The sequence below is a fragment of the Xyrauchen texanus genome, chromosome 49, assembly GCF_025860055.1.
Source record: "Xyrauchen texanus isolate HMW12.3.18 chromosome 49, RBS_HiC_50CHRs, whole genome shotgun sequence".
Taxonomy (NCBI): Eukaryota; Metazoa; Chordata; class Actinopteri; order Cypriniformes; family Catostomidae; genus Xyrauchen; species Xyrauchen texanus.
In genome coordinates this window covers 15374032-15390633 of record NC_068324.1, presented here as the reverse complement: position 1 = coordinate 15390633, position 16602 = coordinate 15374032, and the positions used below count along the sequence as shown (strand labels likewise).

The following is a 16602-nucleotide window of genomic DNA, read 5'->3' as shown; positions in this document are numbered from 1 at the left end:
CATCACCTCATCATGTCATTTTGAGTTCTGGTTGTTCATTGGTCCTGTCTTGTATTTATACCCTGCCTGTTTGTTCAGTCCCGGTCGATCGTTGAATGTTAGTATGTTTGTTGGTATGTTTGTTAAGCCTGCTCTGTGTTTCCTTCCCGAGTTCCCTGCTTATGTTCATTTCCCCATCGTGGGTTTTCCTTTGTGTTTGTTTAGTTAAATAAAGTTACTGCTTGTGGATCCTCAACCTTCGTCTGCCTTGTTGTCTGCCAAGCATAACACATATATAAATTAAAAAAATAAGAATCAAATAAAATTATTTTATTTTGACCTGATCTCATAACATTAATGTCACTGTGCTGGATGTTTAAACATCAACACTAAAGGTGAATTGTGCAATTTCTGAATTACAAAAATAATAAATAACTTATGTCTTCCATAAGACAATGTAATTTGTTCAATGTTAAAATACTTTCTCATACCCCAATGCAATATGCAGAGAAAATGGTAAGCCGTTTATTGGTCGATTCCCGCAAAAAGTTTAAACACTATTGCGCTATCTAAACATTGCACTGTTCGAACATCCCAAACAGCCCAACATAGCAAAATTGGCTCAGTCAATAGCTTTAAGGGTTAGTTCACCCAAAAATTCTCTCATGATTTACTTTTAGGCCATTCCAGATGTGTATGACTTTCCTTCTTCAGCAGAAACTAAGTGAAGATTTTTATAAGCAGATTTCAGCTCAATTTGTACATACAATGCATGTAAATGGGTGCCATCAGTCCAAAAGGCATATTTAGGCACCATAAAAGTAACTCCAGTCGATCAATTAGTGTTTTCTGTAGAAAACTGATAGGTTAGGTGTAAGAAACAAATTGATAATTAAAACGTTTTTAGCTTTAAATCATTGCTTCCACCCAGCACTGTATTGCTGTTTGAAATTATCTAACTCTCGTGCGATGTTCGTTCTCCTGTTGTATTTGAAGCGTGCATTCCGACTTCTCGGGTGAACACGCCATTGTGCTTATGTCACTGATACGTTGACTGTTGGCAGGAACCAATTTTTTACAGTTAATAACATTTTAATTATCGATAATATTTTTTACACAACATATGGATTTGTTTCAGAAGACATTAATTGATCGACTGGAGTCGTGAGGATTAAATCTATGCTGCCTAAATATGCATTTTGGCCTATCAAACAGCCAGCAGGCTGATGGCACATATTTATTTGCATTGTATGTACAAAAAGATCTGAAATGTGCTTATAAAAATCTTCACTTCGGTTCTGCTGTAGAAGGAAAGTCATACACTGCTGGGATGGCTTAAAGGTAAGTAAATCATGAGAGGATTTTCATTTTTGGGTGAACTAACCTTTTACGCTTGTGGCAGAACTTTCTATTTCTATTCAACCAATGGAAGATGGGGGGAGTGTTTGGGAAACCTGTCTGAAAACAGTAATTGTAAATGGCAATTTTTTCAATTCCATTTGGTCATGCTTATGGTGCAGAAGTTACTCTTTAACTTGTTGCATTTGTTGGATTTGTTTTGATGATTTTTCACTATGTGTATGTTTGCATGTAAGACAAGCAACCCACTTATAACTCATTGAAACTGTCTTTTTCAGTGTATCTGGAGGCGAACTCTTTGACTTCCTGGCACAGAAAGAGTCACTGAGTGAAGAGGAAGCCACTGAATTCATCAAACAGATACTTAATGGAGTTCAATACCTGCACTCCATGAAAATCGCACATTTTGACCTGAAGGTACAAAAACAACTTATAAATATATTTACAGGTTTTAGAGTTGTCTAAAGCTATCATGAGTATTTTAAAGTGTTCAGGGGATGTCAGAACAGCTGGAAGCAGAGGCAGGAGATTTTAAAACAAGTACTTCATTCATAAATCCATAAGATGATATCCCTCCATATGCTCATGAAAGTCCAACAAACAAAAAACAAAGTCATTCAAAATATCTCTGCATGACACCTCTGAACATCTACACATGTTATTCACCCATGGAGTTAAAGTTAATGTCAGCAGATTTTTGAGCATTAAACTTGGACGGGGGAAGGGTGCAACTATGGTATATTTATACAGACACAAACACACACACACACACACACACACACACACACACACACACACACACAACACACACATACACATACACCTTTGAAAGTGTATGTTTTGTATTCTGTTTACAGCCACTTTAATCACATTTAAGCCTCTAAAAACTTTTGTGTGACAGATTAATTTTAAAAAGTACAATTGTCATTTTATTTAATGTTGAACTTGCATGTGTAATAAGATAAGCTATCACTGTTGGAAATTTCATATCAACTACACATTTTAACACAAATTATTAACAAGTTAAAACCTAAGAATTAAGGAGAATTACATGTATAACAATAAAATGTTTGTATCATGAAAAAGTGCAGTGTGTCATAGCTGTTTGATTGTGATTTGCCAGGTCCAATTTACCTCTGAGGGTGTCGGTAAAAACGAACATTTAGAGACACAGAAAAAGCACCTCAATAGCATTTTGACATAGTAAAGGGTTGCTGTAGACTCACACCATCAACTCTTGGTGAAAAATACTTTCTGATGACAAAATTCTGAATAGTGGATCGCAGAAAAAGGGTGGGCTGAATAAGGTTCCAATAAATAGTTTCGTTTTGGAAGCGAGAAACAGCTACAGTGGTTGCCATGGCATCAGTTTGGCTCTTCCAGACAGAGATGAATGTGCCTTTTCAGAGCAACACTCCTCTCTGTTGCATGGCAACACCTGTAACTTTTCATAGCAAAATAACTGTATTCACTTTTCTAAGACCTGCCATTGATCTATTCCTAGGAAATGGATAGGTGACATCACATTCATAATCAGTGTTTTTAATTGCTTAAATGTCAGTATATATATCCTTATTTAAAAAGGATATTTTAAAAGATTATCCTTATTTTAAATCCTTAATTTAACAAGATACTGTACATTTATTTGAGAAGCAAAATTGACAATATGACTTGTTTTCAGAGGCTATGTCTTGAGTTAAGTTTATTTTTTACCCCATTGACAAATCTTTATATTAGCTTTATTAGCAATATTAACTTTCACTATATAGATCCTTGCAAAATAATTTCCTCTGCTAATAACTCGTCTAGCAAACCACTGCAGCGAATTTCTACCCATCATTGACTGACAGTTATATCTTTGGACCCCATTCAAATGTGTTTCTCGTCCAGACATTCTCATACAACACCACCAGGTTAACAGCGGCACATGATGAGACATGTCACCCACGCTGTTCTTGAGGATAATCTCCATCCTGTTTTTCTAAGTGCTGCGTATCCGCAGTCATTAGCAGAAACTTTAACAGTACAAGGGCAGCCAGAGACACTCAAATAACTGAATATAACCCTTTCTCATTTCAGTCAAAACATGCTCGTTTGACAAAATCTGTCATACTGGTGAAAAGATTGTTCAGATAGATAGATAGACAGACAGACAGACAGACAGAAATGTAGATAGATAGATTTATTGGAGGCTCAATTCCTAAAGGGACATAATGTACTTACTCATCCGCACTTTAAGACAGATAGATGCCTCTTTTCACCTCTTGCGTATGTAGAGGCATTAAAAGGGAACAGAACTGGTGTTGAGCATTTTTCCTCAGATTTACATGAAACCTTTAGCCACTTCATCAGCATGCAAATTGCTGAGGTGGAGGTTACATGGTCATATACACACTGTAATAAATAGTGTTTCCTGAGTTGCCTGACCTGATTTCAAACATTGGTTTTCAGGGGCATAGTATGTTTCACTTTGTGCCATGTACCCATTTGTCAACATAATATTACAATTTATATCAGCACAGACAATATAGTGAATGATCAGGTGAACAGAATAAGTAACTTCTGTGGTAAAAATTCTGTTTCTGTTACGCACAACATGTAATGCAATGGTAAATGAAAGCATGAGGAAACTTCTAAAGCATGAAGAATTCGCAACGTAGTAACTCCTAAAAAGTTGCTTATTCTTCAGGATATTATATGCTTTTTAGGAGCTCAGGTTGTTTGATTCAATGTTTGAATATTTGGTTAAAATTGGGTCTTTACTGTTTGATGCTTTTGTCATTTTTCACATTATTGTCAAATAAAATGTTTTTTTTTTGTAGACTAAACCCATGTGCTATTTTTTTAGATTTAAATTAATTAATATGACATGACAAAATATTGTCTATAGTTTTAAAGAGCATTTTGGTAAAAAGATAAAAATTATGATAAAAAAAAAGTGTAAAAAGAACACTGGGTGTTATATGGGGTTATGTACTGTTGATTGGGAAACTGCCCCATTAGTGCCACAGCTCAACATCTGCTAGGTCACAGCTTTAACTGTTTACTTGTTTTTGACATAAAGATCATCTTTGTCAATGTGCATTTCTTTGTTTTTCAGCCTGAGAATATCATGCTGTTGGACAACAACGTTCAATCGCCAAGGATCAAGCTTATCGACTTTGGTTTAGCACATAGGATCAAGGACGGAGTTGAGTTCAAAAACATTTTTGGGACTCCAGAATTCGTTGGTAAGTCTGTGAATGTACAAAAGTACATGAAAAAGGCAAGTGAGTGATTCATTTTCACATTACTGGAAGGACACTGATGTGTCAGATGCAGCTGAAATTCTCTTTTTTTGTACATCCTATATTGTTGTTTTGAATAAAATGGCAGTACAGTGATACTTCTTACTGGGTTTATTTTCAGCTCCAGAGATAGTCAACTATGAGCAGCTGGGATTAGAGGCAGACATGTGGTAAGAACTCTTAATCACATCATGCTTTGTACTTTACATGCAGCAAGCATCAGTGCTTGGCTTAACCATGTGCCTCCTCTTCCTACCCTCTGTTTCCTTCAGGAGCATCGGAGTCATCACTTACATCCTGTAAGTGTTAACAGAAGATTGTGGATTAAAATAGATTCATAGACATCTAGACATTCACTGACATCCCAAAGTCTGCTAGAATGAGAAACTCAATGGAATCAGTCATAGAATTTACAAGTGTATATGGTATTGGTGTCTGCAGTGGAGGGGCTTGAGTATGAGACTCAACTCATGTTCCAAATTAAACTTAATTAATGGAAAGTTAACTACAGAGCAATGTATTGAAACTTCTGCACAATTTTCTGCAATGAATTCAGTCCAAACCACTTTAAAACTCCATTTAAACTTTGTTTTGTAGATAATTTTAATCTTAGATGTGCAATAAAGTTTTGTTTTTTAGAAACTGTATACTTTTTAAGAAACTGAAGATTAAAGTTTGAAAATCCTATTGACACCATTCAAAATCTAACCAAGAACTTTAATGTCACTGTAATATTTGCATACTGCACAGCAATTGGTCTACTTTCAAGCATTTCTTTGCATTTCGAATTGTGATTGCGATGTTGATTCCCCCTTAAAAAAAAATTGTATTTATTAATTTCCATTATTTACGTGTATATAAAAAATCTGTATATAAAGAAGTACTTAATTGCAGCTACAGTAAGGTACTTAAAATAGAAGTGACTGAGGCTAGTCCATAAATGCTAAAATACACACTGTTTCAAAAGTATCGCTACAAGATTTAAACATTATACATGTAACATGACATTGTGATAAAGTTTGCTTACTAACCTTATCTGTATAAAGTTATACCTAATTTTACAACTTTGTTTCATGGCAGCAAACCCCGTTATCCTGGTATTGTTTTTAAAAAAAATTTTTTATGATAATCAATATTATGCCACAAATACTCTTTGATTGAGTTTAACTTGTATTGAACCCAGAACGTTCCTTTAACTATTTATCTCCTTAACACTGCGAAGATGTCACAGAAGTTGCGTTATGTGACATTTAATCTACAATATGAATAACCTAAGCCTAAAACCTAAACCTATTTAAAACATTAACACTATTATTTTGGTACCTAACAATCACTTATTTTTCCTTCAGGAAATGCAATTCTAGTTAATATAAAATGAAAGTCATATGATGTAATCAGCTGTTTATATACCCTGTGATTGAAAGGATTGGTTGACCAACTTTCATGTGGAACTCATTTAATAGATTAACTACCCACAATATATGTTCACCTTCAGTGTAAGGTGACATTGTGAGGTGTCAGCAATAGCCTCACTGACAGATAAGTGAACCAAAATATTGAATAGTGAATCACCAATAATGTTACATCCATTGTCTCTGTGAACATAATTAAGGAACGTAAGAGCTGTCTGAACTATAAGCTCTGGCACATGTGTTAAGATTTCAGTTTCAGATCAGTTGCATGAAATTTTAAAAACATGAAATTAGCAGGAATTTTCAGTGTGCTTGAACGAAGATCAAGTATTTGTCTTCATTTTTTTAGGTTAAGCGGGGCATCGCCATTCCTGGGCGACTCCAAGCAGGAAACTCTGGCAAACATCTCAGCAGTGAACTATGAATTTGATGAGGAATTCTTCGGCAGCACCAGTGAACTGGCCAAAAGCTTCATCAGACAGCTGTTGGTGAAAGACACAAGGTGAGAGGTCAAATCAGAATTCAACCAAAGAGAGACAACAACAGTAAATTCTAAAGTTAGAGGCTTTTGTGTAAAATTCAATTTTTTTTGTGTTTTGTTCTGAATGGAATTTTTGTTCTGAATGGAATTTTTTTAATTCTTTATTAGAAAACAATAGTGCATTGGAATTTGGTATTGAAAGCATTTAAAAATTATCCTTAATTAAGCTTATTGGGCATGCTTGAGCATGTAATGTTCACTACTGTCAAGTTAATATGTTCAAAGATATCTCAGGCTATTTCTGCAGAAGATCTATTATGGGTTAAGTTGACATCTCACAGATGAAGTGCTTATTAAGGCAAGAGAAGGCTTTCCTGTCTATAACTGAGTCAAAATGAAGTCTCTCAATCTCTCTTTCTTTTACTTTATCTTCATGTTGTTCTTATGCATTTACTTACATTTTGCATACATTTGTTTTTGTTTTTCAGAAAGAGGCTTAAGGTACAAGATGCACTCAACCACCCGTGGATAAAGGTAAACACTTGGATTATGTCTGAAACCTGCACAATTCAAAGCATGTTTATTCAAGCTTTTGCTGCTTGTTTAATATAAATGCTCAAGCTTCTTACTGGAATTCTAAAACTTCACAGCTTTGAACTTTGCTCTCCTCTTGTGTACAGCGTGAACTGACCTCTGAATGATTTTAGAAGCATAATTAACTGGTTAACTACAAAAAATAGTGAAACATACAGTATCACATGGCATACTGTGCACTTACAAATTATGAGTTACATAACTTATACACCAAATAAGCAGGGTCCAAAATGTACTTTGTGCAACACCTGCCAATGGTGGGTGAATTGAGAAAATTCATCGAACTATTAGTATCTTGCATTATTTCATTATTTATTGTATAATTTCATTATTTTTTATATTTGTATCAAAGAGTGCAGGTCATTTTATCGCTCCCAGCATCATACATTAGTCTCAATGATGTTGAGAAATCTCTTGTTAAATCATATTTTGCTGGCACAACGAGCAACACATATGTCAACTTTGAACATTTTGCCAATGTGTTGGAGGACATCTCACTAATGGAGATGGGTCTTGAGGGCATGTCTCAGAAGTGCATATCCCTTCAAGAGGACATTGAATCTCTTCTTTACATTTATAGAGAGAAGGAAACCTGGTATAAAGAGGAAAGCGAGAGCATATGGCAGGAGCTTTCTCAGGTGCGGAATAAATTCAGTAAAGCTGAGGCATTGAGGAAAGGTCGCTAGGAGCACTTGAGGTTGACCGAAGCCAAATTAGTCAGTGTCAGCAGTCAATACCAGTATGAGAGGAGCCCTTCTGAGCTCTCTCAAACAGGAGCTTGCTGTTCACTCTATATCATGGTATTTTTCCGTACAATGTTTGAAAAGGTTTTTATAGCCACGACGGCCTAAAAACACAAGTTTGCTAGCACAGTGGGGTTACTTGGGGGGCAGAGTTTCTGAAGGAGCACTGAAGGGAGGGTGTGTTTGTTTGGTTGTTGAGTTCCAATATCAACAGTCTTTCTCGGGAATTGCTTACTCCACCTTTAAGGAGCTATTTCTACTTGATCTAACCATTAATATTTGTTTTGTTTGTGTAACCTTCTGTATTTAGGTTGATTTGGAGATTCTAAATAATATTTCTGACTCAAATCAGTTCGATGTTACCATATAAAGTCACTTTTTTCAGTTCAAGTACAGAGGTTTTTAACTTTCCAGATGTATACTGCATTAAAGGTCAATATATGCATTAAGACATTTGTCATGAGACACTTTTGAAATCATATTCTTTTTTTATTTGACCAATAACAAATTTGCGCTTATTTTGTGTAGTAAATATATTATTATTATTGAAATTATAATTTTTTAAGTGTTTCAAAATTAATATTTCAGAGATTTCTTCCTTTCTTGAACATGAAATGCAATATTTATTTACTTTAAAAGTAATTTTCGCAAATATACTGAAGATTTTTTTAAAATGTCATTTAAATGTCTATGCATGTGTTGTCATGCATATGGCTGTCATTTGTGAACCTCGGTACTTGGACATTTTCTTTGTTTCTTCATAATTCTCAGTCAACATGTTGCTTGACGTAAACAATTATGTTATTTCCTTCTTCACTGAATAAAGCCCCTGAATGATGATTATATACCTCACACTTATCTGTCTGCAGTTTGCTGTGCTGCATTGGGATATAGAAAAAAGTATACAAAATCCTTGCGGGGTGCTACTGTATTTCTTGAAAATTGTGGAACTGTACTGACAGTGATTCACAGTGATTAGTGGTGCTTGCTAAGGCAAGCTCATACTTGGGTTAGGGATTTGAACCAACCCCTTATTAAACTTTATTGTGTAACTCATCCCACCTCATGCCATGAACATATAGGTAGACTAGAGGTAACTCATGTGGCTTATTACTTTTCTGAGGAATCAGACTTAAAGAGATAGTTCATTTGAAAATGAAAATTGTCTCATCATCTACTCACCCTCATGCCATCCCAGATATATATGACTTTCTTTCTTCAGACAAGATTTTTAGAATAATATCTCAGCTTTGTATGTTCATGCAATGACTCCAGTGGTTAAATCCATATCTTCAGGAGCAATATAATAAGTGTGGGTGAGAAACAGATCAACTTTTAAGTCCTTTTGTACTCTAAATCTCTACTTTCACTTTTACATCTGAAAGTCAAATTTAGTGCCAGTTTAGTTTCACTTTCACATCTAAAAGTTAAAGTGGAGATTTAGAGTAAAAAAGGTCTTAAATATTGTTCTTTTTCTCACCCACACCTATTATATAACTTCTGGAGAAATGGATTTAAACACTGTTTTTGGAGCTACAAAGGTCAGATCACCATTCACTTGCATTGTATGGACATACATAGCCGAGTTATTATTCTAAAATTCTTTGTTTGTTTTCTGCTGAAGAAAGAAAGAAAGTAATTCACATCTGGGATGGTATGAGGGTGAGTAAATAATGAGAGAAGTTTAATTTTTGGGTGAACTATCATTAACCTTTAAGAATTTTGCCTGGCGAATTAGAAAACATATAATATATCATATAGACGTACATTGAAGGAGGGACCTAAACAATATCTAGGGATCAGAATATTATAGAAACTTGGGATTGGGCTTGATTGAATTGACCCAGTAGGCAACCATCTAGCAATGCCTTAGCAACCATCCAGAACACCCTAGCAGCCACATGGCAATGGACTTAAACCCTCCATAGCATAACACAGACAAGACCCTCTCACATTTTCTTCAGAAAATATTCAAATATTTTATTGTGTATGTTATGTGTAATTTTTTTCTAGATATAACCTCTTGTCTCACTGGTTAATTAGGTGGTCATCATTTTCACTGATTCATTGGCAGGGCTTTAGTTGAACTGGTTGTGACAATATGATAATTTTTCCTTTAGCCAATAAACCCCAGACAAGCTATGGTGAGGAGACAATCTGTGGTCAACATTGAGAACTTCAGGAGACAGTACGCTCGAAGAAGATGGCAGGTAAGAGTGTAAACACTGCTATACCATCAGTTGCTAAATGGGTCATTCTCAGGTGCCATATGTGTACTATGAGGGTCTCCATGACTTACTACTGAATTAATAGGATACTTTTATACTAACTACTGTATAAATGATAACATAGTCTAATTATTTTACATCTGTTATGTTTAGTTTGTCACAAAGTATTCATGTTATTTTTTATTCATGCCTTATATCTAAATATCAGGAAATTTGCATGCCCACAATCACTCAAAAACTGCCTATTTTTTAAGATTTATGCATTTCAATTTCATAACAAAATCACATCCAATTGAATTATGTAATTTAGTTTAGATAAAAAAATATATATATACAGTATATTTTTCATTTTATTTTGTTAAAGACAACTCATTTACATTTAGTCATTTAGCATTTTACCCAAAATGACTTACAAAATGAGGAACAAAATCAAATGAATACTCAATTCAATTTGTTGAATTAAAATTATAATGATGTAAATCTTAAAATTACATTTTATGTGTTCTTAGCCATTACATTTTAATGGGTTATATAGAATAAATGTAAAACAATTATACCTAATTTTTGCTTTCATTGAAATTGAAATATCATGCTTTCATTATACACCGATCAGCCACAACATTAAAACCACCTGCCTAATATTGGGTAGGTCCCTCTAGTGCCACCAAAGCAGCACCGACCCGCATCTCAGAATAGCATTTGCTATTCTTCTCACCACAATACAGTGCGGTTATCTGAGTTACCATAGACATTGTCTATTCGAACCAGTCTGGCCATTCTCTGTTGACCTCCCTAATCAAAAAGGCATTTCCATCTGCAGAACATCTGCTCACTGGATGTTTTTTGTTTTTGGCACCATTCTGAGTAAACTCTAGAGACTGTTGTGTGTGAAAATCCCAGGAGATCATCATTTACAAAAACCACATACACAAGCAAAACATGGTACTCAACCCAGCCTGTCTGGCACTAACAATCATCCATAAGATTATCTAATCAGCCAATCTTGTGGCAGCAGTGCAGTGCATAAAATCATTCAGATACGGGTCAGGAGCTTCAGTTAATGTTCACATCAACCATCAGAATGGGGGAAAATTTTTTATTGTTGGTGACAGATGGGTTGGTTTGAGTATTTCAGTAACTGTTGATCTCCTGGGATTTTCACACACAACAGTCTCTAGAATTTACTCAGAATGGTGCCAAAAACAAAAAACATCAGGTGAGTGGCAGTTCTGTAGATGGAAATGCTTTGTTGATGAAAGAGGTCAACAAAGAATGGCCAGACTGTTTCAAACTGACAAAGTCTACGGTAACTCAGATAACTGCACTGTACAATTGTGGTGAGAAGATTAGCAAATGCTATTTTGAAATGCGTGTTGGTGCTGCTTTGGCGGAACGAGGGGGACCTACACAATATTATGCAGGTGCTTTTAATATCATAGATGTGTATATGTGTAGATGTGTCATAGATGTGTATAAAATCATGACTTGTGTATATGATTTTTTTTTCTAAAATGATGATTCGTGTTAAGTGATATTATGAAATAAAATTACTGACTCAACTGATTCCATAAAAATAGTTTTGACCTAAAGAATATAATGAAACATGGTTCATGCAATACAAGTTTGTATAAAGAAATGTCAAAGATTATTAGTATTAATTTTCATTTTCAATTATAATGTGTGATTTATTACAAGGCACACCAAAACTGCCTATTCTACAATAATTTACTCAGTTATTGTATCCAAATTCTATAAATTTCAAACCTACTGTGAAGGTATTGAAGTAATGTTGTGCTATAGGGTTAGTGAAGATAAATACTGATACTTTGCAAGGCTCTAACCACATATTAAGGGTTGTGAGTAATAGTTTAGGAATCATCCACTGAAAAACCTATACTTGTCAACCATTAATGTAATGCCCTGATACATTTGGCCTGAGGTGGGAAAATATAATTTCTAGAAAGATCATTTGTAACCTTTTCAAAAAAGAAAAAGAAAACAAGAAATTTACAAATGGCAGTTTTCTAGAATAACACAAATATTGAATTATTTTACTGTTCCCTATGCCAAAAAGTGAACTTGAAACTGAATTTTCTCTCTGCTCTCCAAAAGCTTACTTTCAGAATCGTGACCCTTTGCAACCACTTAACACGCATGATGAAGAAAGGTCATTCCAAGCAACAGGTAATGGGCCCCACTCAATACTCTGTCCAGCCTCGGTTAATGGTTTCCATTAAAGGTAATTGTCTGTCTATCTATATACTCTGCAAGGGGCCAAGCAATGTCAACAAAGAGGACTGCCTGTTATATTACGAGAGTGCCTCTGAGATCTTACCCAAGCGAGGTCAAGTGATCACATATTCCATTTACAGTAAACAATGGAGTTGCGTTTCCATTAAATGTAACAGCCAATTTCCCAAATATGCCTCAAATATGAACTAAGTATCCAATATGAGGCAGAACTGGCAATATACTTGCTGTATATCAGCAATTGTTTCAATTGTGTCTATTTATTAATCCACATAAATTTTAGGACAAACATCTGAGAGAATGTTGATTCCTAGTGAAGCCTACTGAGAACTTTCTTTTCGGCTGAGAGAGACATGTTGGTATCCGTTCACTCCCATTTCACTGCATTGCTGGAATGCATCAACATCTGTATATCTTTATTGTGGGTTGCAGGATAAACCCAAGATGGGCTATGTAGGAAGCACGGTGGCAATGTTTGAGAGAGAATGTGAGAGCGATAAAGAGGAAGAAGTAATGCTGAGAAGACCCAGAACCAGAAAAAGGAGCAGCACTTCCTGAAACTCCGCGTTGCTCTGCCTACTTATCGCAATATGAGCATCACAGGCGCATGCTGGTTTCGTGGTGAACCAGTGTTATGTGTGCCTTTTTCTAATGCACACATTTTGTTTTGTTTTTTGAAAGGCCATTGAGGCATCAGTAATGCGTATGTGGCTTCATAAAGATGCAATTATTATGCATGGGTCACCGCATCTGTACACATGATGTAACAAGTGCAATTATGGCAAACATAGAAAGAAAAAGATATTTACATGTTTAAAGCCATATGTAAATGTATTAAAGTACGTAATGGGATGGGAAAGAGATTACTGTAACTGCAATGTTAAAATATGTATCACAGTATAATTTCACACTTTGCCTTGAGCTTGTACAGTTTTCAGTCCTGACCAGTCGCTGATGTCTTAAAGTGTGCCATTACACATATTGGAACTTCTTAAAATGTCATTTGTCTTTGTAAAGCTGTGCTACTGATACGTGACTAATATAGCCAGCAGCTTAATTTTTATTCTATATATGATATTATCCTTTTATTATTATTATTATTATTATTGTGATTATATAAGTTAGTTATGCCGATCGCTGTTTACACCTGGTCACTCAAACTCATCTCCTGTGACCACTTGTATTCAGATTTCGAGGGCAGTGTCTCTGATTTCATGATGATATCAATCACTATGTCAGTGTTTAAGTGCATGATAACAAACTGCAAAAATTCACAAATCACAAAATGTTTTGCACCCGTTTACACCTGTATTTAATGCCGACCGCTTGTGATCAGATCACAGGAAATGCATCTTTATATCAGGTGTAAACGGGGTCTTAAATACTGCATCTGGGAAGTCAAAATAGACTTGATTTGTCAATCCAGTTTAGAGAAACTCAATGTATTTTCTCTTAAGTGTCTTAAAATGTAGGTCAATGACAATGAATCGTAATATTTGCTCTTTAGACTGTAGTGGTGGTGATGTTCAAACCTGTCTACGTACATAAAATGTTCTGTATCAGATGTTGTTCATTTTGACATAAAAAATGTATGCCGAGATGAGGGCAGTAGTAAGGCAGAAGTTTATGGAGATAGGGCAGTAATAATGCTACCTCATGTCACATGTTGGATACATTTTAATTGTTCCTTAATCCTCTTTATTAAATGTTCTGCATTAAATTCAGCATTAGACAGTTTAGTAATAACGATATAGTGAAATAGGTTTCTCTTTTTGTATTCCACTCCCTCCGTTCAATGGCAGGCGAGGGGAGAGTCATTATTTTTTCAATTCCATTTGGTTTTGCTAGTGGCGCTGAAGTTATGTACAGTAACAGTACAGTTACTTGATTACAGTAACTGATATGTCAATTGTTTGTATTTTAGTGCCTTTCACATCAATGTTATCTAAATTGCTTGAGTGTTTGTAAGAAAGCTGATCATAGGCTACACTAAATGCCCTGTGCTCTACAGATGTCACCATCAGGATAACACGTCATAGATGCTATTGTTCCTAGGAATGTAGAGTTATAAATCTCTGTAATATCCTGTGAGGGCTGGAATTTGTCAGGACAAGTAGAGAAATTAGGAAATCAGTGTTCTTTATTGAAAGACCCTCAAATTAATAGGTATTAAACCTGTCTGGTTATGCAGTGCATACTTGAACGTTACATACAGTACATGCAATCAAACATATGTTTTTGTCTTTTTTGTATAAACATGATTGTTCAGTGCATGTTTACGTCCACCTATATTGTTTACATCACTTTCTATAGAATCAGTTTTCTCTCACGAATGAAGGTGAAGAGTTGGTGTTAGGGGACTACACAGTATTGTTTACAAGTATAAATATGCCAGATTGTCCTATAAGTGGAAAATATTCATAATATGTGCCTCAAGCACAAAACTAATCCTCTATCATGTCGTGTTTATTTTATACTTTGGAAAGTTTTTATACTTTCTAAAGAAACGATTAAAAAAAATCCCCTTGTGTACAAATAGTAAAATAAATAAATGATTAATATATTTATTTAGCTGCTTGTTTGGTTGTTTATGGTCCACTAATAAGGTCAGGGAATTGGCATTTAAAAAGGTATGCTTTATTATTCAGGTAAACTTGATTTCTTTAGATTATTTAGAAGTGCAATGACCCAATATAGTTTTGGAAACATACACCACACTTTTTTAATGTCATTGCGATTGATTGTTTTTTTCATAGGACACCTGTGTGATCTTGAGTGAAACTGACTGCAAACTTTCACTGATATTTCACTGAAGATAGTTCTGAGAAAGGATCTAACATTGTTTTCAGATGTCAGGTTTCATGTTTTGTATTTAATGCAATGACATTGATATACAGTATTGTGTATTTTATATTGAGTGGCTTAAATACGTTTCAGGGCCAATTGTACATACAGTAGAAAGTCGTAACTGGGTTGCTCCTGCGTCATTCACAATATGTCTGTGAAAAGATCTGTGTCAGTCAGCTGAATAAGATTTTTGCAACCCTGCCCAGATGGTGTCACAACAGCAGTGTTGTTTGGGCTTGATTAAGCTGAATACAATTTCTAGGAACATTTGACCTGTCTCTAGGTCTCTAACAGTCTCATTAGAGATGTATGTAGTCTGCTGGCTCTGTGAAAGGTGAAAGAGGTGAACCAGAGGTGTCTAACCCTGTCTAAATCAGGCTGCCAGTTGTTGCCCTCAGAAACCTCTTGACATTTAGTCAATAAAAACTGAACAAATAAAGCTATCTATTTAAAATATTTTTAAGCATCACTTTTACAATTGCTCATACTCAAACATACTAAGTATTAAAATTCAGCCCATGATTCTTTACCCTCTGTTTGTGGGACAATAAGCAACCATCCAGAACACCATTAGCAAATACACTAAAACCACATAGCAAATGCGCTACAACTCCACACAGAACACCTTAGCAACTGTATTGAAAAGCCATGGCAGCCATCCACAACATCCTAGCATTGTAGCATTTCACGCCTTTGTTAATTAACTGACTTGCCAATGCTGCCCATGGTATTTTGCATGGTAGTTTGTTCTTTTCCAGCCCATTGCCCTACATATTTCAGTAATCCTTGCTTATCCCATCCAATTTGTCCTGGTAATTAACCCTTCTATTCAAGCACTTATTTTCTTTTGTAACGAAGTTAGCCATTCCAAATAGCCCTTGTAAAAGTATTCCATGAAACCAAAGCAGGAGTTTTAAAGGTCATGATGTCACTAACACCAACAATGACTCACATTATTGGGGTGGTTTCTCATTTGTTTCTTTGAATGCAATGACTGTGTTCTTGAAAAAATAATAGCCTGTAATTCAGAAATGTAGTTGCCACAGTATCAATAAAACTTACTTAGACACATCCTAAATAAACCTAATGCCTGACCGCAAACCAAGCATTTAGAATGGAGGGGTGTTGAAATTCAACATGGTTACAAATCTTTCAGGGTCAGAAATTAAGGGGGACTTGGGGTAAAAATCCCATCAAAAATGCCCCCAAAATTTTAACTGTGGAGGCAGAAAATGTGCTTGTTATGAATTCTGCTTTTTATTTGTAGCCTATCTAATATAGTTATTATTATTATTATTATTATTATAGTCCTAGTTTCATATTATGGCGTAAAATGTGGTTTGATGTTGATTTACTTCTTGTTGTTTCAACTATATGTTGCAACTAGCCAGATAACCCTACCAAGGAGCTAAAACATGCAAG

The 16602-nt window shown here is 35.1% G+C and overlaps 1 protein-coding gene across 1 annotated transcript in view; it reads left to right on the top strand.

The window, feature by feature from the left end:
* Window positions 1–16242, top strand: part of dapk2b (death-associated protein kinase 2b) — a 37384-nt gene extending 21142 nt beyond the window's left edge. Inside the window, exons 4-12 of the mRNA XM_052123419.1 lie at window positions 1617–1755; window positions 4439–4568; window positions 4747–4795; window positions 4898–4924; window positions 6387–6539; window positions 7007–7052; window positions 9976–10065; window positions 12196–12267; window positions 12766–16242. Coding sequence (XP_051979379.1) covers window positions 1617–1755; window positions 4439–4568; window positions 4747–4795; window positions 4898–4924; window positions 6387–6539; window positions 7007–7052; window positions 9976–10065; window positions 12196–12267; window positions 12766–12891 — 832 coding nt within the window. The 3' untranslated portion in view covers window positions 12892–16242. The remainder of the gene's footprint in view (window positions 1–1616; window positions 1756–4438; window positions 4569–4746; window positions 4796–4897; window positions 4925–6386; window positions 6540–7006; window positions 7053–9975; window positions 10066–12195; window positions 12268–12765) is intronic.
* Window positions 16243–16602: the final 360 nt, after the last annotated feature.